Here is a 25,135-nt window from a genome sequence, read left to right on the forward strand (position 1 = left end):
GATGGACCCTATGACATCCTTAAAAAAAAATACCAGAAAAGGGAATTCCCTGGCGATCCAGTGGTTAGAACTCCATGCTTCCACTGCAGGGGCCACAGTTTGGATCACTGGTTGGGGAACTAAGATCCTACATGCCATGCCTGACCAAATAAATAAATAAATATTGATAAAATTAAAAATACTCCCTAAAAGTGAATGCTTTTCTTCTTTTATGACTTACAGCATATAAGGAGTGGGGCAATGGGGGGGCTGATATTAATAATACCACCAGTAATATTGTCACACTTATAATCATGAAAAGCAATTTATAGTTTACGAGGGGCTTTCACATTCATCTTTTCCATTGACTCCACCAACCCACTCAAGTGGGTAGGGCATTATAAGCCACATTTTACAGATGAGAAAACTGAGGCTCGGGGAGGACATAAGCAATTAACTGAAGAATAATTGTGGTCTGGGGAGAGGCAGGTTTGTCCTAAGTAACCCAGAGCTAAGATGCTTACTAGAAAGGGTGATTCCTTTTCAAGGATTGCTCAGAGGCTAAATGCATTCTTAGGTAGAGCAGCTCCACCTTCCCTAGAGTGATCCAGAGCAAGCCTCTCTAATCACTCCCCTGATGATTTTTGCTTAGTACTTAGATTACAGCAGCATAACATCTGTGAAGATTAAAGCATCCGGGGAAAATGTCTAGATCCACCCTATGCCCTTCTTTCTCAAGTGTTCCACCCTTGACCAGCTCTTAGAAAAAAATACCTTCGGGTCCTCTAAGCTTGCTACCTTGCTCTCAGGTGGGGAAGGAAACATCCTTATTTACATAGGACATTATGGAAGCACAGGACCCACCTAGAGGGGTCAGGCAGGTGTTTTGATAGTGCTGATGCCTATTGGAATCTTCCAGCAGTGGTTCTCAAACTTTGGCCTGCATCAGCATCATCTGGGGAGATTGTTAAAGACTTGGATGTCCAAGCCCCATCCCAGACCTTTGGAATCAGAATCGCCATGGGTGGGCTCTGGACATTTGTGAGCTTAACAAGCTCCCCAGGTGATTCTGAAGCACACCAAAGCTTGGGAATCACTCAGGTGAAGGGAAACGGGGAACCAGGCTGGGAGGGGAGGGAGCAGCAGCGGGAGCCTGGAGAGGCTAAAGGAGACACAGTCATGAACAATTCCCTGCTCTGGCCTTATCTCCCTTTAACAAAGTGGTCAAATAAAGGGGGTTAGAAATCTCGTCATTGAAACACGTGTTCCTTCTGACAGAAATGCTATGTGCAATAGGAAAGAGCAATACAGCCCTTTTAGAAGCAGTTAAAATAGCCTGTATTTGTCAGACAGAATAGAGGTGACCAGGCACTGCGGAGAGTGAAAAATAAGTAAGAAATGATTGTTTGATGGGTACAGAGTTTCTGTTTAGAGTGATGAAAAAGTTCTGGAAATAGGTAGTAATGATGGTTGTAGAACACTGTGAATATAGTTAATACCACTGGATTTTACATTTTAAAATGGTTAAAATGACAAATTTTGTGTTATGTATAATTAACATACACACACACAACAATAACAGGTCTTTGGGGGGATGAAATGATAGGCGCAAACAACATTCAATTTTAGCTGATTGCTGCTGCTCCAGGTTCACGTGTGTGTGTGTTTGTGTATGTTTATGTGTGTGTGCATGCGAGTGTGCATAGGAGGTTACATAAGGGGACCCAACTCACAGCACGTGGTTTGACAGACTACAAGTGTATTCATGGGGACAAAGGAATAGATAAAAATTTTGAAAATAGATGGCAGCGAAAATATGATATAAATACAGGAGCTGCCTGGAACACTCCTTCCTGGCCCCTTTGCCTGGTTGACTCCAGGATTCCACATCACTTCTTTTTGAGTGCCTTGTAGAGCAGTGTCTCTCAAACTTTACTGCACAAAGGAATCACCTGGGGACCTTGTTAAACCGCAAATTCTAATTCAGTAGGCCTGAGGTGAAGCTCTAGCCTGTGTTTCTAACAAGTTCCCGGGTGATGCTGACAGTCTAGATCTAGACCACATCAGGAGGGCTGTGTAAATTTAAAGTCTTTCTTAGTTCACCATGTCCAGCCGAATGATTACCACACAATGGGTGATCAATAAATGCTTACTGAATGAATGATGAAGTTATAGGTTTGCTCTAGGAGTTTGGAAGGCAGAACAAACTTTGTCCTAAACAACAGCATATTTGCGGTACTTCTGCTTCTTTCAGTCATTCACTTTGTGAAATCACCTTATACTGTGTAGATTAAAGATGTTACAAACAAATTGCCGCCATACTCTAATCCTTGAAAAAATGACCCTATCTATACATATGAGGGATAGCAAACCCTGATTTGCAAGCTTGAAGAAGCCTGGCTATTCTCTCCAATCAAGGTGGGAGCAGAGGGCAGGGAACCTGCTAGTGCAGGAATTTCTAGATTTGGGTGCCTGTCTGGGTTAATTGCCACCTTGGCTTCCTTAAATCAAATAAACAGACTTTTTAACAGTGTATGTGGGAAAGAGGTTCATTACCCTAAAACACATGAATATGGTGATACTGCCATTATTTAACCATTATCGTTTTTGATGATGACAACGACGCTGACAGTTGAGCGATTAAGTGTGTGAGGGAGTTGGGGGAGGGGGCAGAAAGCTGGGAGGGCAGGAGAAAGAGGAACTACAACTCCCAGAATCCCCTGCTAAAACCCCACGCCACTGTCGCGGCACCCCACCCCTTTCGCCAACTGGGCCCGCCCCCACCGATGACGTCACAGAGGTGACGTCACGGCGCCCAGAGCGAGGCTGGGGTAGAGAGGCCGATTGAGCAGGAGTCGTCCGCTTGTCGTGGAGGCGGCTTGGGAGCCGGCGAGAGGGTGAGCGGGCGAGCAGGCGAGAGAGCTAGAGCAGGCAGGAGGGAGCGACGCGCGGCGCTGAGGAGCGCCAGGTCCGGGCCGCGGCGAAACCCACAGCCGGAGAGGGGCAGCCCGAGCCGTGCGCCGCGGGGTCCCCACCCCCACTCGGCCGGACAGTGCCCGGTGTTCCCCCCCCGTGCGGGGGGCGGCGGCGGCGGCTGACGGGACCAAACAGGACCGCGGGGGTTTTGCCACCTCCATCGAGGAGCCGGGGCGGCCGCGGGCTCCTCAGAGCCAGGGCCCGGGGCCCGTGACAGGCGGGCCGAGGAAGGGCGAGAGGCGGCGGCGGCGCAGGCGACGGGGAGGCAGCGGCGACACCATGTCATCCCCTAGTCCGGGCAAGAGGCGGATGGACACGGACGTGGTCAAGCTGTATCCTTCGTGGAGGGGGAGGAATTCGGGTTCTACGTGGGGGACGATATGGGGATGCCCGGGGCACCCCCTAAAACCTAAGCAGGGGCCCAGGGGCACTCCAGCCCACTATCCAAGGCTTCCTCCCACCCCACCCCCCCTCCTCCCAGTGCCTACGGAGGCTCCTTGGCACCTCCCAGGAGCCGAGATCCTTCTCAGCTCCCCCTTTATCTGCAGCACCTCGAAATGTGCGTTGTTCCACGCTCTTTCCGCACCCCCAGTCCCCGTGACTTTTCTCCACGACGTTTGGACTCCCAAATGGGCCTTTTTTTTTTTTTTTTTTTTTGCAGTACCAGCCCTCTCTCTTCACCACCAAGCCCACCTTCTTTTTCCTGTTGGCTCGCTGTGAATTTGGGGACTCGAGATAGAAATTCCCTAGAGCGAAGCCTTTCTCCTTTTCTTGAGATGCCTTCATTCCCTCCTCTCACAGTGCTTCTTGAACTGGGGTAACTCAAGTGACCTCCTTTATCCCTAATTCCTTTCTATATTAGGAAGAGAGAAGTCTCCTCAGTGCCCCCCTCTTGTATTAAAGAGCTCTGAGTATTTTAGATCATCTACCCTTATTAAGCTTGCTGGTCCTTAGAAGAACCCCACTCTTTTCTTCCTACCGACAAAGCCTATCCCACCCATAGTATGTGGTGAGGACCCCCAGGCCCTCCAGCAAGCCACCCTCCATATTGTGGCTCTGACAGCTGAGGGGGAAGGAGAAAAAGAGGATCTCCTTGACCAAATAGCCCCTGCACTAGCCACTTAAGCAAACTCCCTGTATGAGAATAAGGTGCTCATAAAAACTGCCCTGTTCTTGCCAAGTGACACCCTTTATTTTCCTACTCCCCCCACCCCAACTTTATGTACTTTGGAGGTAGCAGTGGGAAAGCTCCAACTGATAAGAGTCCTTCAGGCAGTGGTTTTGGTTGGAGTCCAGACCGATTATTTCATGACCAACTAGAGAAATTCGCGAAGGTTCCTGTGACAAATCGAGACATTTTTTGAGAGGTAACTTAGAGAGTGATGGGAGAGAGGAACCCAGGGTTCCGAAAGACTAAATCCCTGGGGAGAGGGGGAACTCGGGGCTAGAGAGTGGTGTGTGAAACGCAGTTTAAAAAGTCCTGTGTCCTGCTTATGTTTCTCCTTCACCCCCATCCCCCCACCATTTCCCCCTGTTGCAGGGTTTTGTTTATATAACTCAAGTTGTTTGGCTAGATTCTTCAGGTGAATTCCTTCTTTCTTCCTTTTATTGTTACTGTTTTTGATTGGATGTTTTACCTGTTTGTAGAGATCGATGATTATTGTTGAACACTCACTTAAAGAATTCGCTGAAGTTTTTAAAAAGTAGTTTTTTTCATTTGGTTTAAAAGTGGGGGATGGAAGGGAAGTTGCCTGGGCAAGTGATTCTTCCCCCCCACCCCCCCACCCCATAATCTTTTCAGGAATAAGGTGTTTTTCTCTTCAGTCAGGAAAACTTGATTAGAAATTAGGAACAGTACATGAACGTCTCAATTTAGGGTTAGAAGTTTAGAATTTGGGGGAGGTGGGAATGGGAATTAGAGGAGCAAGTAATGAAGTATATATTATGTACCAAATATATGTTTAGGCACAAGTGAAATTGACTTTATGAGCTGTTTGTGGCTGTGATTGAGTTTTGTAAATGTGTGAATGATACCAGTAATGTTGGCTTTTCATAAGGTGGCAGGAAAACTTGTAACTATGGCTGTGTGTACATTTTACACAAAGCAGTTTCGGGTTTTATTTTTGTTTAGGAAATGACATGGTGGCAGAATCTTGAGTTATTTTTATCTTGAATTGAGACTTACTGTCACACCTAATGCAAATTTCTACCTAATGTTTAATTGGGATGGGGGTGAGAGAATTCCAGCTGTCTTTGATCAGTGTCAGATTCTCAAATTATATACTTAAATATATTTTTTTAGAAGGCTGAGGATAAAGAGGGTGAGGCCTTACTTGACCTGATGCCTTTTCCATACAGTGCCTTTTGTTCATTAGTAGTTGTGGCATCTAGAATGATTACCGTATTTAGGAGTCGGGGTGTGGGGGGGTGGAGAGGGGGAAGAAAACAGACAAAGAACAGCAGGGTGTCTTTCTTTTTTTTCTTCCCCTAAGTGGCTTATTTCATAGCTTATTTTTAGTAGAAGATGAAGAAAGGCAAAGATGCATTGGCCTTCTGTTCTTTCCCCACCTTCCTCCTTTCTGACAAAAGAAAGCAGAGGCGCTTTAAAATTGTACATGTCTGAGATAGGAGGACAACAGTCTCGGGATTTAAAAGCCAGAGGTTATCTTTGTTTCATGTTTGTTATTTTCTGGTCTGAGTTAAATTTTTTGTATTTCCTTTTGTTGTGCATGTGTGTTGGGGCGGGTGTGTTGAGAGATTTTGTGGCCTCTTTTCTCTGTTGAATTCACATTAGTAGGCCCAAATGGAGACAACAGTTTTTGAGCAAGGTATATTTACCATGAAATTTAAGCAAGGTATATTTACCAGGACACTGCTAAAATGAGTACAATTGTGTGAAACAGTCGAGGGTTGAAAATGAAAGATGGTGTGGAGGAAGTAGGAAAGGTCTGGAGGAATGTACTTGCTTTTTGCCCCTCAGTGCCCTCTTGATTTCTTTGGTGTGTAGGCTGATAGCTGGTTTTGTTGAAATCTCCTGTTTCAGCCCATTTTTGGATGTCTCCTGAGCGTAATTATGCCACCAGGATTTACAGCCTGGCAGGGAATCTATATAGTAGGAAAGTAGTGCGTGGGGGTAGGGAAAGAAGAGGATGTGTAACTAATTGGCCACTGCCTTCCAGCACCTCGTTAGGTCCTTTTAGAGACACCGTCTCTGGTTGTTGTTTGGAGTCGGTGATATTTCTTTTGTGAAGGGTTGGTAGGAGGAGAGCTGACTTCCAAGTTATGGAGGGAGTGAGTGTTTTGCACCAATGCACTTAATAGTCTGCTGGGCGATTATGTTCTGAAACTCTGACTCATTCATTGTTTCTCTTCTGATCCTTTGCTGAGGGTTGTGCAAACCTCTCCAGGAGCCTAGAAACTGATGTATATGACTTGGGCCTTATAGGAATGTGTCCCAATCAAAAAACTTGCAAAAAGCCCAAATCCTTTGGAATGGTGGTGGAATAATAGTGTTGCCATTTGTTTGCAAAGTGAGGTGGGTGGGTAATACTGCGCTGTTCTCAGCCTGGCAAGCTTTGAGGTTTCTATCTCAAACCGGCTGATTATTTAGATTGTCTGAGAACTGGGACTCTGGTGACCTTAAAGCGTGATTTGCCCTAAAGGAATATCGGTTTAAGTTCTCCTGGGTGGAGGAACAAACAAGCTCAGATTACACGGGTTTCCTTGTTGGTGGGGGTTACTCGTCTCACCCTGTTGCACAGCCTGGTGATCCTTTTATCTGTGAACCAGTGGCCCCTGCTGAAGGCTGGAGCTGCTTGTTTTGGAAAAGCCTATGCAGGCAAAAGGCCGTAGGCACAGCTCCTCACAGCTTATTGGCTGCTCTGTTACTACCCGGAAAAGGAGGAGGGGCGGAGCTACCAAACAGCTGATGGGAATGTGTGACCAGCGTGTTTATATACAAAAGAAGTTGGGGTTGGGGAGGCCTTGTGAGTGGTGTCACAGGATCAAGTGTATTTTCAAGGGGTAAAAAGAGGAGAGGAAAACCGACTTGTTAAGAGTACAAGAAATATTCAGGGTTAAATCAGAAAAGTGGATCTGATGCTAAGGAGAACTTGGCAAGCACTGTGTTTGTTATTGGTGTGAAATTTTGGAACTTAATTTTATAATACCAAGAGTTTTCAAAGAGTCCCTTTTTTCAGAGGGAGTGTGGTAGCTTAAAACCGGATAGCCACCACTTTCAATGTATTTAACTGACTCCTGCAGGGATTCAAAAGTATGGTAGAAAGGTAAGCTTCCTTCATAAAAGCTTTAAGAGCAGTGATCAGAAAGGGCCAGTGTCTTATGCTAAATTCGTTATCTGCATTAGTGAATCTTATAGAATCCTAGTTGTCTGCCTTAGGGTTTCAGAAGCTTTCAGTAACAAGTTCATCCCCTCAGTCATTTCTGCACCCTTCTAGTGCCAGGCTTGGGGCTAGATGCTGGAGGTTTAGTAGTGAAAAATTTGGTGTGTGCTTATGTAACTAAAACAAACAAAAAAGTCAAAGTACGTGTTGTGTTATATCAAGTGAGGACTGTATGTATCACCTTTTTTTTTTTTTTAATAACTCATACTTACTTTCAGAATTGACTTTTCAAGGAATAGAAAGTTTAAAGTGAATTTTATGTTATGGGATATATGGGGATCTCTGTTCCTGTTATTTAAAAGATTGATATTAAAAACTGAAACAAAAACAAATATTAAATGTGTAGCCATTTGTCTTCAACTTTGGTGTTTTGCTGTTGATCCATAGTTATTCTTTCCCTAAGTTAGTAGTGTTTGTTGCTCTTTTATTTGTGCTCAAAGTGTGGACGGTGCTTTTATCTTTTAACTAACTCCAGTGTCATTGGGAAAGTGTGGTTTTCCTGTGATCTCTGTTTTAGTGAGATGAAAAGATGGAAGGTGGAACAGTTTTATGGTCTTAAAGCTAAAAGTTAAAGCTTTGGCAACTCTCAGTGTTCTGAATTTGTCTTCTCTGCCTAGATTTTGGTGACAGATATAACATGCTGGCACTTATTTTGGTTAAGCAGGAACCTACATGAGTAAGCATTCACAGCTTCAGAACATCTGATTCCTGCAGTGCAATTCTAGTAAATTACACACAAGCCTAAAAATTCAGCTTTTAGGGGAAAACAGCCTTTGCAGATGTGACCCATAAAAATCCCTTACCTGTTTTCGTGTGTGTGTGTGTATGTGTGTGTTAAAGGAACCTGGATTTGTTGGTTTTCTAGTGTGCAATTCCCCCAGCACCTTGACCTGTACATATCTACATACATTATAGATATATAATTATATGTAATTTAGTATCTTGTTTCAGTCTTACCAGATTTTAATGGTTCCAAGAATCACTGGATTTTTTGGAATATGATTCAGACCTGCGAAAGTGCTTATAGTGAAATAGTTTTTTAATTGTAGACCTGCAATGCACATTTTAGTAAAATACCTAAATGAAAAAACTTTTATTGGATTATACAAGTAGTAAGATAATTGAGGAAAATATAGGTTACAAAAAGGGAGAGAAAACCATCTCCCATAAGCCTTTCTTTTAAATACTGGTTCTCAAACTTCATTGTGATCTTAACTACTTGGTGGTGGTAGTGGTTTAGTCTCTAGGTCGTGTCCGACTCTTGCGACCCCATGGATTGTAGCCTGCCGTGTCTGACTCTTGCGACCCCATGGATTGTAGCCTGCCAGACTCCTCTGTTCATGGAATTCTCCAGTCAAGAAAACTGGAGTGTGTTGCCATTTCCTTCTCCAGGGGATCTTCCCTGACCCAGGAATCAAACCCGGGTCTCCTGCACTGCAGGCAGATTCTTTATCGACTGAGCCATGGGGAAGCCTACTTGAAGGGTTTGTTAAAATGGGTTGCTGGGTCCCACCTCTGAAATAGTGTGATTCACTCAGTCTAGAGTGGGGCCTGTGAACGTGCATTTCTGACAAGTTCCCAGATGATGGTGATGCTGTTCTGTCCAGCAGCCAGTTTGAGAACCATTGTCCTGAAATGTTAACATATAGCTTTTTTTTATCAGTACTTCCCCCCGCCCCAGGATATATTATTTTCAATCTGTTGATCATACTGTATGTGTCGTGTTTTTGCTTAATATTTTTGCAACTGTTTTTACCATTTATACATATCGGATATAATAGCTCATGTAATAGCCTATTACATGAGTATATATACTCATATACATGAGTATATGACCATGACCTAAAGCATACCTGTGCCATTGATTTAATTCTTTGCCTTTTTTCTGTGATAAATAAGATTGAAATTAACATCTTATGCATAAGGCTTTTCTTACATTTTTGGATTATTTCTCTTTTCTAGAAATGATATTCTAGATCAGAGAAGGTAAGCTTTTGAATTAAAATATTTAATTAAAAATCTTGGGGTCCCACACAAAGTGGACTCTTTGTTATATTGTGTTTTAGTTGGTGTCATTTCAGCACTGAAGCAATCAGCCTGGCATAGTAATGAAAAATGAGTTCTGATCTCTTTGTTTAAACTTTATGTTTTTTGTGTGTGTGTTTGAAAATAGTGATTTTTACATTAGGGATACTTTTGTACTTCTCAAAGTGCCTTCTCTGAGTGGGTAGGTTGCACATAATATACTCATGAGCTATCTGATTGGTAAGAGCTGTAGAGTTTTAGTGACTTGATTATTGTTCCTTTTGTTTTTTATTGAGGTATAATTGATATAAAATAACTGTACATGTTTAAAGTGATAGATTTTGTAGGTTTTCACATAAGTATCACTCATGAAGCCTATTGCCACAGTCAAGATAGTGAACATACTCATTTTCCCAAAGTTTCTCTTGTCACTGTAGATTATTTTTCATTTTCTAGAATTTTAGATGAGTGGAATCGTATACTGTGTACTCTTTTCTGTGTGAATTCTTTCCTCATATTTTTTAGATCCACCCTTGTTATCATGTAGTTCTTTCCTTTTTTGTAGAAAACCACTGAGTGGTATTTCATTGTATGGCTCTACCATAATTTGTTTATGCCTTCCCCCTTTGTGGACATTCGGGTTGTTAAGTTAAATGAAGATGGTTGTGGCATTGAACTCTTGTTTCAGTTGTGTGTTTTTTAAAGGAGTCCCATTAAATAACATAAGCCTAAACACTGATTTCTAACCTAACTCTGTCAAAGCTAGTTCTGTGGCTTCCCTTCCCTTCCCCCATTCAAAGTTAGTTAAATTTTCGTTGTGAAATATTTTTGTTTTGTGGCCCTTTGAAATCGTACTTCAAGAAATATGGTCACAAATAACTTTTATTTTTGCATTTGTTAATAATAAGACTGTATTTTTGTGAGATGGTAAGCACCGTCTTTGTTGATGGTACCCTTTTCTTGCTTTTTGTAAAGTATTGATAAGTTTTTTAACATTAGTTTTACTTAGCACTTCCAGTTTACAAATAATTATGTAGGACTCTGTTAAGGTCTAAATTGTCATATGGACTGTGTATGCGTTCAGTCGCTCAATGGCGTCCGACTCTTTGTGGCTGCATGGACTGTAGCCCACCAGGCTTCTCTGTCCATGAACTTTTCCAGGCAAGAATACCGGAGTGGGTTGCCATTTCCTACTCCAGGAGACCTTATCGACCCAGGGATCGAACCTGCGTCTCCTGAATTGGCAGGTGGATTCTTTACCACTAGGGCCACCTGGGAAGCCCCTTCCTATGGACTAAATTCAGATAAAAAGAACCAACAGGAACCCAGTGGCAGAACTGGAAACAGATCCTAAGAGGGTATCCCTTAATATGTTTTCCTGGAATCTTTTTTAAAAAGTTAATATTTAGCAAAATAGTGGGTTTTTTTGTTTTGCTTTTTAACTTCTGGCATCCTCTATCAGTGATTTGATAAGTTAATTAATAGATATTGCCATAATAAAAAATTAGATGTTGCTTTACTGTCACATTTTCATACATTGCAAAAATTTGAATGTATACTAGTTTATATGCATGTTGCTCAAAAAATTAACATCTTAACTACTGACAACTGGAATTTTTAGCTTGGCTACCAAGAATAAAGACAACCTGTTTTATGTTGGAGTCAGTGACAGTTTATTCACTGGGTGGACTTTGGTTCAATCCTCAAACATGAGGATGGTGCCCTGAGCATATATATTAGTATTATTTCCAGATTGCCAAAGTGTAATTTAAATGCAGTGTAGAAATCTTTGGAAACACAGGCAAGTCAGTGTGTGCTTTTGATAGGCTGTTGTTACCTTGGTAATTCTCAGGTGGGGTATGAGAAGAATTGTTATATTTTCATGGGGGTGCTATGGTTATTATAATTTTTTCTCTGTACCTCATCGTATGCTGTGGAAACTGGCAGGTTGTTCACAGGCTGGTGCTTGTGATGGCACCTGCCCATGCCTGACAGAACCCAAATCCTTAAGACCCAGGTGGTGGAAAGTCCCACGGGGCAATTATATGCTCATGAGGGGTGAAGGATCCTTTCTGCCTTACCCTGCCTTTTAGGTATCTGGGGCATCAAGTGGGTGGTTTGAATAGGTGCTTACTGATCTTTTGACCTGTCCCTCAGAGCAGCCAGGAAGGCATAGGAAAGCCATGTGACGTGGAGAGGCTTGGCTGCACTTTTTCAGGAGGACAGGGATGATTGGTGGGTCTGTCTTTGGGCTCTCAAAAGGTACCTGGGCTGTTGCACTTGGAGAAACCATATTTAAGGATTCAGAATATTATTTAATTGATAGGAAATGGAATCTTTATGACTTTTGTTCAACTTCCTGGTTTCCAACTTGTAAACTACTTTTAAGAAGGCATTATGTATCAGAGTAAGAGATACTCCCTATATGAGAAATTGTTATTAATATTGTAAATTTTGCATTTTGGTTTTAGTATTAGGCAAAATGTTTCTCTTTCTGTGTATTATGTTTTTATCATGCATGCTTTTCAAGGCTTCTTGGATGATAACATCTTAGTTGATGTAATATAAATAGAAAATTAGATACAGTGTGTGCCTGGTTCATGTTACTTCAGAAGCAATTGGGTTACTACTCAGCTTAGTGAATTTAGTTGTTTCATTCAGATGGTTCAGTATAACTTTGGTTTATCTGAATTTTGCTTTTTAATCAGTTGACTTTCTGTTGTATAAACAATTTTGGAAGATTGATTAATTCAAAGAGTTGAGTAAACATTTCCATTGTAGTGTCTGTCTGTAGAAAGTTGACTTGGTTAGAACTGTGTTCTTAACAGATCACTAGGTGTAATATAGTTAGCTACATTGTTTTATGGTTTTACAGACTACTGAATGTTTAGTACCCTTTTGCTAATCAATTAAATCTGTAAATAAATTAATAAGTCTCCTTGGCAACAAAGCTTGAAACTAGGTCATACTTTTTATTTCATTCCAAAGGAAAGAGACTGAATTTGCTTTTTTCACTAACAAATGGTCACCTTGAGAGTCCTACAAGTGGGATTTGGAACTTGGTCACATCATTAATGCAGATTAAGGCTCCTACAATGAAATCATCCCATGAATTTCTTAGACATTTTGGGTCTTTATTACAAACTTACATTGAAATGGATGAACACAGAAGGGAAATGTATTTTAAATGCTTGTGGTGTTTTCTGGTGAGAGGAGTTTTAACTGTTTATCTTAATTTGGTGACCCATCTCAATGTTGCTTTTGAGTATATTTAAGTAAGTATATTAAAATGTAGAACATAATGTGTATTTGATAACAGAATCACTGATCTTGGCAACTCTATTTTGGCATTATTAGAATCTGTTGATTTTACCAATTAATTCATTCAGTTCACCAGAGCCACCATCTTAATAATTAAAAAAAAAACGAACCCTGTATTTTGCTTTTCTATTCATTTGTATCTTCAGAAATTAAAACAAAAAACAAAGTACTTTTCTTTTAAGTCAGGTTTATTTTATGAATGGAAGGAGGAGAGGAAGTAGACCTTTAAGTGTGTTCTTTAGTCTCATTACCTGGATTGCTGCCCATTTCTTTTTGGTAGTGAAGAAAGGCCACCCTTGAATGCTGCCTTTGATTATCAAATGATATATATTTGAGTATACCTATATTGAGTCTTTCACCTTCTTGTGAACATTTACTTGCTTTTTTCTTTCTACAGGCTCTTAAACTAGAATAGACAGATTCTATCAGTCTTTGAGTAATTAATGTGGCTTTTCCTTTGTTTGAGTTTTAGCTAAAAGTTTTATACTATGTTAACAGTGACATATCAGGAAGACTGTTGGTGACTGAAAAAGACTAAATTCTTTTCATATATTTCATTCTGTATGTCTGTTTTCTGTTAGTGTGCCTCTCTTATATTGTGACTAATTTCTAGAAATCAGACAAAAGAGTTGAATTTACTGGCAGGAAAGTACACAAATAAGCCTTTGGAGAGAAGGTATTTCCTTAATTAAAAGTAGAAGTAAAGTCAGATTCTTTTTTCCAGAAGTTGGAAAATCAGAATATACTTGTCCTATTTCACTTTGTGCAATTTGGCATTTATTTATCAAACTTGAACTTACTTATGCTAAAAACATATAGTAGTTTACAACTTTGATACCCGTTCTCTGGTAAAAATAGGCTGTGCCTTAGATTTGCCCTAACTCTGTTCAGTGAAGTGAGACATGGTGGAACTTGGCACCTTAATCTTGAGTTTCTTACACTTTAAAGATCATCTCTCATCGCTGTAGAGAATTTGGTTTTTCTAACTGGTTTTATGCAATCTGGCCAGTGTTTCTGAGATTCAGGAGCTGCTAACTATTTTCTTTAAGTCCTCAAGGAAGGAAGTCTAGAGGTCTCTCTCAACATCTTCCTGTGCTCTTCAGGCAAGGTAAATGGGAGTCTCCTGCCCCTTGGGAGCTTACTCCCAGGACTAAATTTTAGCACTTTTACATCTTTTCTTTTTTGGCCACACCACATGGACATGCAGGACCTTAGTTCCCCAACCAGGGATCAAACCCATGCCCCATGCAGTGAAAGCATGGAATCCTAACCACTGAACCTCCAGGGGGTTGCCCCCTTTGCACCTTGTAACTCAAAGAATGACTAAAAAAATACCATATCTACCTGTGCTTATTCTTCGTTTTGGGGGTTGGTCTGATCTGTGTGCTTAAGCCTGTGAACTGGATTATCTTAACTGACAAGAGATACATGTCTTATCTTTCTGCTTAATGGGAAATAGAAATCTTTTTTATAGAATCAAAAATTAGTATATGATTTATGCTTTTAAATTGGGGCTTATTATTTGAAAGAATTGGGTAAAATGTAACAATGTTAGTCTGTCAATTCTGGCTGTTTTAGTTCTCAAATGTCATTCTTAGAGTGTTTTGTCAGCTCTGATGAAGTTCTGATGGCATTTTATTATTTGAAGTTAAATTTTAGTAGATGTTACACTTTCATAGATATTTTAACCTGTTTTTCTACTTAGAGAAAACTTGGAATGCAGATAATAGTATCCAAAGCCCTTTTTAAATATGAGGGCTCCTTGTAATTGAAAGTTGAAAGTAATAATTGTATTCTTTTTAGGCAATATCATTTGTGGCCTTAGGTAACACTTTGAGAAATACTAATGCTTGGCTATACTTCTTCAGACTAGGAGAGTAAACTTGGCTAACTTTGTTTTTGTTATTGATAGAAAAAAATAGAAGCCAAAGTTGTCATAAGGAATCTGCTTTTCATCTGTGACTTATAAAGTCAGTTTTGCTACTTATAGTCACATTTATTACATGAAAAATAGATTTAAAGCAGTATATAGCCCAATGCCTCAGTTAATCCTATTTATGAATATATCATAAAGAAAAAATGGACTTAAATAGGTTTTAATATAAATGTTCTGATATCTCTTTACAACAGTAGAGTAGATGGCGTTGTATTTGGTATTCTTGAGATGTCTGAATTGTTTGTGCCCTGTCAATAATTTTAGAAGAAAGTAAGCCTTGTAAAAAGTACCTGATTTGTGGAAGCTTTATCAAGATAGAATGGCAGCATGCTGTTCCTTTCAAGATTTTATGAATTTAATTACCTGAATTATATTTCAGATTTTAAAAGGTAAACTTAGGGAATGCGGGTATAATTGAGTAAAAGATTTTGGCCCAGAGCCACAATAGGATCCCATAAGAGTTTGAGACAGTTCAGTATTTAAGCATCTAAATATCTTTTTACCTTTGTCCTTTATTTTTTTCAGATCATAGTTTAAATTTTGACATAGAGATATTTCTGTTATATTGCCACAAATGCATTACTGAAATACCTTGCATTCTGCAAAATCATGAAGTGGAAATAATAGTGCTTATAGACACCTTTATGTCTTAATACTCTCCAGGTATTGAAGATAACGTCTATTGAAGAAAATTTAGTTGCCAACATTTTTATTGATACTTAAACTGAGTGTCTGTAGTCATTCAGTTTTGCTTTGTGTTATGGTAATTTCAATTATTAGTCTCAAGACGGTCAAGAATGTACAAACATTTTAGATGCTTAATTTTTTTATAAGTTGGAGTGATTTTAACAGAAGACTTGAGATGTAAGCTGCCCTTCTTCTTTTCTACTGATTTGCCTTAATGTTTTGATAGCTTTTTTATTTTTAAAGATAAACTTATAATTTTAGATCTACAGAGAAGTTGTAAAGATCAGAGAGTTCTTAGGCCCCACCCAATTCTAGTAACCCCTGTGTTATTTATATTACTGAGGCACGTGTTTCAAAACTAAGAAATCAATGTTGGTATGTTACTATAAACTAAACTCCAGGCTTTATTCAGATTTCACCAGTTTTTCCATGAACATATTTTTTTCTGTTGCAGGTTTTCTGTATTAGTGGTCACATCTCCTTAGCCTTCTCTAGCCTATGACAGTTTCTCTTTGTTTTGCATGAACCTGACTGTTTTGGAGCACTGGTCAGGCAGTTTTTGGAGTGTCCAATTCCAGTCTATCTGATTTTTTTCTCCTCATAATTAGACCTCATGATAGTGAGGTATTAAAATTTAGCCAAACTTCTTTTGGTGTTTGGAAAGAATACGGCAGAGGTGAAGTGCCCTTTTTATCACAGTGGGGTGTGTATGGGGGGGTACCTATGTCCTCGTGACCTCACTGGTGATGTTAACTTTGATCCACTTGGTTTAGGTTGCACTTGCCAAGTTTCTCCACTGTAAAGTTACTGTTTTTCCCTTCTGTATTCTATTCTTCAGAAGCTAGTCACCAAGTGTGAAAGTGAAAGTCGCCCAGCCATGTCCAGCTTTTTGTGACCCCATGGAGTATGCAATCCATGGAATTCTCCAGGCCAGAATACTGGAGTGGGCAGCCTTTCCCCTCTCCAGGGGATCTTCCCAACCCAGGGATTGAACCCAGGTCTCTTGCATTGCAGGTGGATTCTTTACCAAGTGTTAGCTGACTGTCAAGGAGGCCAGAGGAGTTAGGCTTCACCTCATAGAGGGAGTAATTGTTTTTGACTTTTGATTGTAACACAATAGTGCATTAATCTCAGTTATTGGTGGATTTTGTACAGAACTTACTCTTGAGTGGAGTATAAATGGTACTGCCTTTTTTAAAAAATAAAATGGGATGTAGATATATGAGAATGTGGTCTTGGAGCACACAGATTTAGTGGGTTTGGTTATTTAGCAATTTGCATGGCAAATTTATCTTTCAACATTTGGCTGTTTTTAGATCTAGAATAACATGTGGAAATGAAGATAAACTCAGGATGAGTTGCAAAGGTGTTAGTTAAAAACCTTATAGCTCAAGAAATTCTGTCATCTTGAGCTTTAGATCAGAAAAAGAACTTGGGTGTGAGATAGTGATAAAATGTTATTACATTCTGTATATCTTTCTGTTGTTAGCTAGTTATATAGTTAACTTAGGAAAAAAATATATTATTAGCTGTGAATTCTAGCAAAGGGTCCTTATTTTGACCCATTGAAACATTTTATTCTATCTTAAAGGGGTGTATTTTTCACCATTTCATCTTTTTCTCTTGTTTTTGGCAGTTCTATTTGTAGTTTCAATGAAAACTTTGATATAATTATAGTTGGCAGTTTTAACCCAGAAATTAAATTATTATGGAAAGATAAACTGCATAGAACTTCTTGAGAATTTTCAAAGCAATTGAAGCTTTACTTCTTTAATTCAGAGAACTTGTTTACTTTGACAGTTTTTGGTGCATTTTGACTGTTTTCTTTTTTTGTTGTTGCTGCTGTTTTCTCCTTTTCACCTAAGAATAACACTGATTTTCATATGATAAAAGTCTTAAACTATTTACAATACGTTGTTTTCTTGAGCAGAGTATATTTATAGTTGAGGTTATTGGGTAGGTGACTTCTGAAAAAGTAATAATGAGATATTAAAATTTGACCAAACCCATTTGATTTCTAGGCTCAAAAGTTAAGCTAAAGTATTTAGCTCTCAGGGGCTTCTTTTGAAGATAGTGAGGAAGAATGGTAGAAACTGAATGTTAATGGTAAATATCTTGCTAGTTATAAATATTGTAGCATTTGTAGTGGTAATAAATTATTTTAAGACTATAGAAAATAGTTCAAAATTTATGTTTCAACTCACGAGGACACCTGGGGTTTTGGCATGTAAGTCAGAAGTGTTTGTAACCAGCTGTTTATTGTTTCAGTAACTCTGGTGGTGCATTTTTAGACCTTTGACCTTAACGCCAGCACCTGCTTGTCATGTCAGTGCTAAGAGTCAGTGGTGTAGCACTTAGTGACATCTTACTGGGTTGATGACTCTGGGCAGATGTTCAGCTGGTTCTTTCTTTTGTACTCCTTTTTTCTTTGCTCACTTTCTTAAGTTTGAGTACCCTGGAAGGCCTTTTTTTTTTTAAGTTTCTTTGTTTATTCATTCATTTTGGTCATGCTGAGTGGCTTGTGGGATCTTAGTTCCCTGACCAGGAATTGAACCATCACCCTTGGCAGTGAAAGTGCAGAGTCCTAACCACTGGACCAGCAAGGAATTCCCAAGAATATTTTTTTAGAGCAGTTTTAGGTTCATAGCAGAATTGAAGGGAAAGGTACAAAGATTTCCTGTATCCCCTTGCCCCACTCATAAACAGCCTCCCCTCTTATCAGTATCCCCTACCAGAGTGGGGCATTTGTTACAGTTGATGAACCTACACTGACACATCATTATCACTCAGAGTCCAAAGTTTATACTAGGATGCACTTAGTGTTGTACATCTGTGGGTTTGGACATGTGTATAACAACATGTATCTGTCACTATGGTATCATACAGAGTATTTTCCCTGTCCTAAAAATCCTCTGTGCTCTTTCCTGTTCACTCTTCCTTCCCTATCCCAGCCCCTGGCAAGTCCTCATCTTTTTACAGTCTTAATCTTCTCCAGAATCATACGGTAGGTAGGCTTTTCAGATTGGCTTATTTCATTTAACAATTTGCATTTAAGTTTCTTTCTTGTCTCGTTTTGGCCCAATTCTTTTTAGAGGTGAATAATAATTGTTGTCTAGATGTACCACAGTTTATCCATTCACCTTGGTGAGCCATTTTTTTGTGACCAGAGCTAATAATAACTTTTAATTGTTTTTCCAGATTCGCTTTTGTACTTTAAAAAAAAAAAAAAAAAAACTCGTAGTAGCAAGTAGCTGAATTTTATACAGCTGCCCTGTTCTATCCTCAGTTCTACCTTTCTTATCCCCTGATACTTGTTTTATAACGCGTTACTTCTCATTCTAATACATTTCACATTTATTCTGTTAGAAGCCTTGCGTTGAGATGTTATGACCCACTTTTTATGAGCTGCACAGATTGGTTGAAAGTGCTGAGACGATATCATTAAGTCCTTCTAGTGACAGGCCTGGAGCCCATGAGAGTTTCTCATGCTTTCGCCCCTTCTAGCACATATTCAGCCTTGCATATGAAGTAGGTGCTCAGGAAACACCTGTTCAATGAATTCTGATAAATAATATACCACAGGTTTTCACCAGGTCCTTGCTTAGATCAGTTTTAGACTAAACATTGTTTCTATATAGAAACAATATGGAAATCTCACAGGAGAGAGGCAGATCTCTTTCACATCATGAGGACTGAAATTCTTTTATGTGTAGGTGCCATCTGCCATTTCTGTACACTGTTCATTTTTCCACATATAATATGTATTTGTGTTCTGAAATTGTCCCAAATGGTAATACTTTAGTTTATTAAATGGCATTTTCAGAGGAGTTCTTTTTAAAGATTCTTTGATTGCTGGTTTTATTTAAGATCAAAGGAATTTAAGATTGGGAAAACAAACAGCTGAAACTTTGGTTACTCCATTTGTAAAATAGAATACCTTAAACTCATCATATCATTTAGCTTATTAGTACTCTTATTTTGTACTTTATAAACTGTCTCAAGTTCTCCCTTACAAATTAGTGGTTCTAGAGATGACTTTTACTGTCTTAATATTTGATACCGTGAACTTGTTGGTCTGTTCAGGATTTTGTTGAGGACCTTTATTTTGTATTTATTTTTACCTTTTACCCATACCCTGTGAGGAAAGAGAAGATTTTAAGAAGTGCTTTAACAGCTCACGCCTGCTGTAAAAGTTATATGTGGCCTATTATTAGTTAGGCAGGATCATGGAAGAATACTTTGTAGCAGTTGGATTTTTTAAAAATCCTTTTTATTGAAGTATAGTTGATTTAAAATATTGTGTTAATTTCTGTTATACAGCAAAGTGATTCAGTTACATATGTGTGTGTGTGTGTACTTTTTCATATTCTTTTCCATTATGGTTTATCCCAAGATAGTTTTCTATGCTATAAAGTAGAACTTTGTTGTTTTTCCATACTGTATATTGATATGGTAGTTTGTATCTGCTAATCCCAAACTCCTAATTTATCCCTCTCTCACACCCTTTCCCCTTTGGTAACCTTGTTTTCTATGCCTGTGAGTCTGTTTCTGTTCTGGAAATAAGTTCGTTTGTGTCATATTTTAGATTCCACCTGTTAAGTGGTATCATGTGTGAGTACATGTATTAGTATCATTCTTTCGTATGATGATCTCTAGGTCCATCCATGTTGTTGCAGATGTCATTTCATTCTTTTCTGTGGCTGAGTAGTATTGTGTTATGTATGCCACATCTTCATCCATTCATCTGTCACTGGGCATTTGCTTCCATGTTTTTGTTATAGTGAGATATTTAAAAGCTCATTTTACAAATGCAGAACTTGAGGTTTAATGATATGTTTAAACTGTATATACACGTGAGTATACTTTTTTCCTTTCTGTGTGCACGCACAAGCTCTTAGGGAAGAACAGATTTTTGCTCCTTAGGTTTTTGGTAAGTTCTTTAGTCGTTTGAATTCTCTAACACAGAGGTTCCAGAGTTGCCTGCCTGGGGATCCCCAGGATACTTTCAGGGAGATAATAAAGCGAAAACTTGTTTCATAGTTAGATTAATTAATTTTTTTGCCTTTTTCTGTTTTTTCAGTAGTGGTGTTTTGTACTGATGGTGCAAGGCCAAAACCAATAATGGATTAAACTATGAAAGGCTTAGAACGTCTCTAGCAATCCAGTGGGGTGCAGATTCAGTCCCTGGTGGAGAAACTAAGATCCTGCAGGCCACATGCCACCGCCACCCCACCCCCACCATCGAACCCATAGCACACCAAAACCATATTAGCAGTTGTCACATTTTTCGCCACCATACATCTACAGCTTTTAAAAAAGGCAGTTTCACTTGAACATGCTTTTGATAAGGAGTAACTTATCAAAACAGGTACTCGAAATTTTGACAATTACTCAGAATTTTAACTCTCAAGTACCTGTCTCTCTAGGTGTTGTATTCTGTGTGTTAAAATGGGGAGCACTTTTCCTGCATACTAAAAGTATGGTGGTGGTTTCCAGCAAAAGCACATAGGTGACTTGCCAGCCAAACTAGCTCCTTTTTTTTTTTTTAATGGAACACCATTTGAACTTGAAAGTGTGACTGACTGACAAACTGGTTATTCAGACTTGGATGTGTGGCAGATGTTTTCTCAGAAAGGAACAAAGTGAGCCCACCACTTTGAGCAAAGCTGATGATATATGTTGCCAGTGATAATAATATAGGCTTTAAAGTGAATATCAGAATTTGGAAAAACTTGTATCTGCACCACATGCTTGACAGTTGTCTAATACTTAGACATTTCTGATGAGATCAGTGGTGATAGTAACGTGATTTTTTTGATGCTGTGTGATGAAATGTGTCAATGTTGAGAAGATTTATAGAAGTCAGTAAACCAGTATTTTCTAAATGGCCAGTGCATGATAGAAAGTCTTGTGTTGGGTAAAAGATTTGTTTCAAATGCAAAGTAGAGCAGTGGATTTAAATGCAACTGAAAATTTCATTTGTACTATTTCAGATTCCACATTGCAGGTAGCCTTTAGGAATCTACCACTTGTCAAGTTTAGGTGTAATACCAGAAGAATGTTCAGAATTTTCTGAAAAATCTGTTAAACTACTCTTCTGTCTCCTAACTACATTTGAAACATACTGTACCAAGTTGAATGCAGAAGCAAATTTGAGAATCCAGCTCACTTCTATTAAGCTGGACATTAAAGAGATTTGCTAAATTGTTATTTTTTTGGAAAATTTTTCCCCAAAAAATGATATGTTAATATGCATAAGATTTCTTAGTAGTTTTAAATGAATTAATGTTTAAAAATTTTTAAATGAAAAAAGCTCTTTGGGGTCATCAGTTTTTTTTTTTTTTCAATTTTTTTGCCTGCTCTGAGTCTTTGTTGCTGTACACGGGCCTTCTCGAGTTGTGTTACGTGGGCTTCTGCTTGTGGTAGCTTCTCGCTGCAGAGCGTGGGCTCTTGGCCGCACAGACGTTAGCATTTGCATCAGGCAGGCTCAGTAGTTGCGGCACACAGGCTTAGTTGCTCTGTGGCATGTGAAATTTTCTGGGGCCAGGAATCAAACCTGTATCCCCTGCTTTGGCAGGCAGATCCTTGACACTGGACCACCAGGGTAGTCCAGGGTCATCAATTTTATAAGTGAAAAGGGTGCTAAGACCAAAAAGTTAGAGAACTGCTACTCTAACAGACGTGTGTCAGTAGAGAAGTTGTCATGTTGTTGTAAAGCCTAGGATGCGTTTTATTTGTACCTAGTATAGCGTTGGCAAAATAGTAGGTTCTTTAATAACATATTTGAATCAGATTGAATTGAATTATACAGTAAACTATGTAAATACACATTTACCCAAGAAGGAAAATAGGTGTGTGAAGATGGCAAGTGTTTTTATATTAGTAAAGGATGTCAGGTTTACACCGTACTTCATAGATTCTAAGGCATTTTTTTTCCCCTTAACATCTTTGAGATGTCTTAGAATTGGCTGTGAGTCAGTTTGTCAGCTCTTTTCTTTCTTGGTGTGTTATAGATGTCATGAAATAAGATAGTGCTTGTGTGGAGATGAGGAAACATGTTGGGTAGCAGTTTACTTCTTGGGCTTCAGGGTATGATGCATTAAATGTTTTTATCAGGCAGAGTTGACCATGGGCGGTTGACAATGGGTCCACTGTCAGAATATTCCATTTGTAAAGCAGGTATCTTTATTCCAAGCTGGAAGACTATAATCTTAGAATTCAGGCTTTTAAAATAAAATGTAAGACATGGTGTTAAATTTTGTTTTTTATATATAAAGCTTCTTGTTGTTCTATTTAATCATAATGTTGGACCACAGTGGTGAGTATTGAGTTATTTTCATTTCTGTTGTAAAGCAGGCTTTGGAAGGTTTTACTGTGTAGCTCTTAAAAATGAATGAAAGAGAGTAGCAGAATTAAGGTTTTTTTAAAATTTTTTTCAATTAAAAATTTTTTAACCTATTTACTGAAGCTTGAGGAAATTTACAAGTTTACTTTTGGCATCTGTTTTTTTTTAATCTACATATTTATTTATTTATTGGCTGTGCTGGGTCTTTGTTGCTGCGTGGGCTTTCTCTAGTTGCCGTGAGCAAGGGCTACTCTAGTTTCCATGCACAGCCGTCTCATTTCTGTGGCTGCTCTTGTTGCAGAGCACGAGCTCTGGAGTGTGGGCTTCAGTAGTTGTGGCACACAGACTTAGCTGCTCCTCGGCATGTGGAATTTTCCTGGACCAGGGATTGAACCAATGTCCCCAACATTGCAAGGCAGATTCTTAGCCACTGGACCACAAGGGAAGCCCTGGCATCTGTTACTCTTAAGTCTGAAGACTGTTAATATGTATTCTGCATGATTTCATGAGGACCTGTGAGGTACAGATACTCGTTTCTTCATCTTTAGAGCATTTTCTGTTCTGTTAAATAATTCTAGTAAAAGATAAATTACTAGGTTCTATTATTAACCTCGTGCCTCTGTTTGTGCTGGTTTCGTTGCTAAGTTGTGTGTGACTCTGCGACCCCATGGACTGCAGCCTGCCAGACTTCTGTCCATGGGCTTTCTCAGGCAAGAATACTGAAGTAGGTTGCCATTTCCTTCTCCAGTGCCTCTGTTTAATTCTATGTCTATAAATAATGAATAGGACCATGATATGAAGATATAAAGATATTTAGAAATAGATATTCTTAAAAATAAGTTTAAAAAGAGTTAGAGCCTGGAAAAGTGAGGATTTAAGTCTGTTAGAGAAGGAGGAAGCTGAATGTCATAGAGACTGGAGGTAAATAAGCAAAAAGGCGCCTGTGGGGATGGCAGGTGGTTGGTGGCTTAGATTGATGAAAGGATCAGAGGCTGTACATTTGTCACTGTAAATATGTATATATTAGAGTTCAGTGTGTGTGATCAGGATTATATGAGTTGCTATAAGGTGAATTCAGTTCAGTTCAGTGGCTCAGTCATGTCCAACTCTTTGCGACCCCATGAACCGCAGCACGCCAGGCCTCCCTGTCCATCACCAGCTCCCAGAGTCCACCCAAACCCATGCCCATCAAGTCGGTGATGCCATCCAACCATCTCATCCTCTGTTGTCCCCTCTCCTCCTGCCCTCAATCTTACCCAGCATCACGGTCTTTTCCAATGAGTCAGCTCTTCACATCAGGTGGCCAAAGTATTGGAGTTTCAGCTTCAACATCAGTCCTTCCAATAAACACCCAGGACTGATCTCCTTTAGGATGGACTGGTTGGATCTTCTTGTAGTCCAAGGGCCTCTCAAGAGTCTTCTCCAACACCACAGTTCAAAACCATCAATTCTTCGGTGCTCAGCTTTCTTTATAGTCCAGCTCTCACATCCATACATGACCACTGGAAAAACCATAGCCTTGACTAGACGGACTTTTGTTGGCAACATAATGTCTCTGCTTTTTAGTATGCTGTCTAGGTTGGTCATAACTTTCCTTCCAAGGAGTAAGTGTCTTAATTTTATGGCTGCAATCACCATATGCAGTGATGTTGGAGCCCAAAAAAATAAAGTCAGCCACTGTTTCCACTGTTTCCCCATCTATTTGCCATGAAGTGATAGGACTGAATGCCATGATCTTAGTTTTCTGAATGTTGAGTTTTAAGCCAATTTTTTCACTCTCCTCTTTCACTTTCATCAAGAGGCTCTTTAGTTCTTCTTCACTTTCTGCCATAAGGGTGGTGTCATCCGCATATCTGAGGTTATTGATATTTCTCCTGGCAATCTTGATTCCAGCTTTTGCTTCCTCCAGCTCAGCATTTCTCATGATGTATTCTGCATATAAGTTAAATAAGCAGGGTGACAGTATATAGCCTTGACGTACTCCTTTTCCTATTTGGAGCCAGTCTGTTGGTCCATGTCCAGTTCTAACTTGCTTCCTGACCTGCATACAGGTTTCTCAAGAGGCAGGTCAGGTAGTCTGGTATTCCCATATCTTTGGCTGAGCTTTTTTTTGTTTGTTTTTACCTTTTATCATCTAATGGACACTGTGGAACCAGTAGGGTACACCTGGTATTTGCTAGAGGTATGATCTCTCATCTTTAGTCAACCCAAGAAGGACTCTTGGGAAAAAGAATTTACACACATAGGTTGTTGAAATCTGATCATGAATTGGCAGGATTTTAATGGTGTTAGAAGGGAATGCATGGATTTTATGTTATATGAGAATGATTAAGGTAATGTTTTGAAATGCATATACTTTTCCAGATATGTACTACTTTTGAAAAATTACAGTGGGATGACTATAGGTTTCAGTGACATACTTAGATTTGCATCTGCATTTGGTTTCCTTATCCAAAAAGTGAA

At 39.4% G+C, this 25,135-nt stretch overlaps 1 protein-coding gene across 2 annotated transcripts in view; it reads left to right on the forward strand.

Moving 5' to 3' along the window:
• The first annotated feature begins 2,777 nt into the window (after positions 1-2,777).
• UBE2H (ubiquitin conjugating enzyme E2 H) overlaps positions 2,778-25,135 on the forward strand; it is a 96,992-nt gene continuing 74,634 nt past the window's right edge. The window contains exon 1 of one of the 2 annotated variants that reach the window (XM_070465880.1): positions 2,778-3,287. In XM_070465880.1, the coding sequence (XP_070321981.1) occupies positions 3,235-3,287 (53 nt within the window). In that variant the 5' untranslated portion in view covers positions 2,778-3,234. The remainder of the gene's footprint in view (positions 3,288-25,135) is intronic. The other variant, XM_020874659.2, reaches the window with a different exon arrangement.

The sequence above is a fragment of the Odocoileus virginianus genome, chromosome 1 (genome assembly GCF_023699985.2).
Source record: "Odocoileus virginianus isolate 20LAN1187 ecotype Illinois chromosome 1, Ovbor_1.2, whole genome shotgun sequence".
NCBI lineage: Eukaryota > Metazoa > Chordata > Mammalia > Artiodactyla > Cervidae > Odocoileus > Odocoileus virginianus.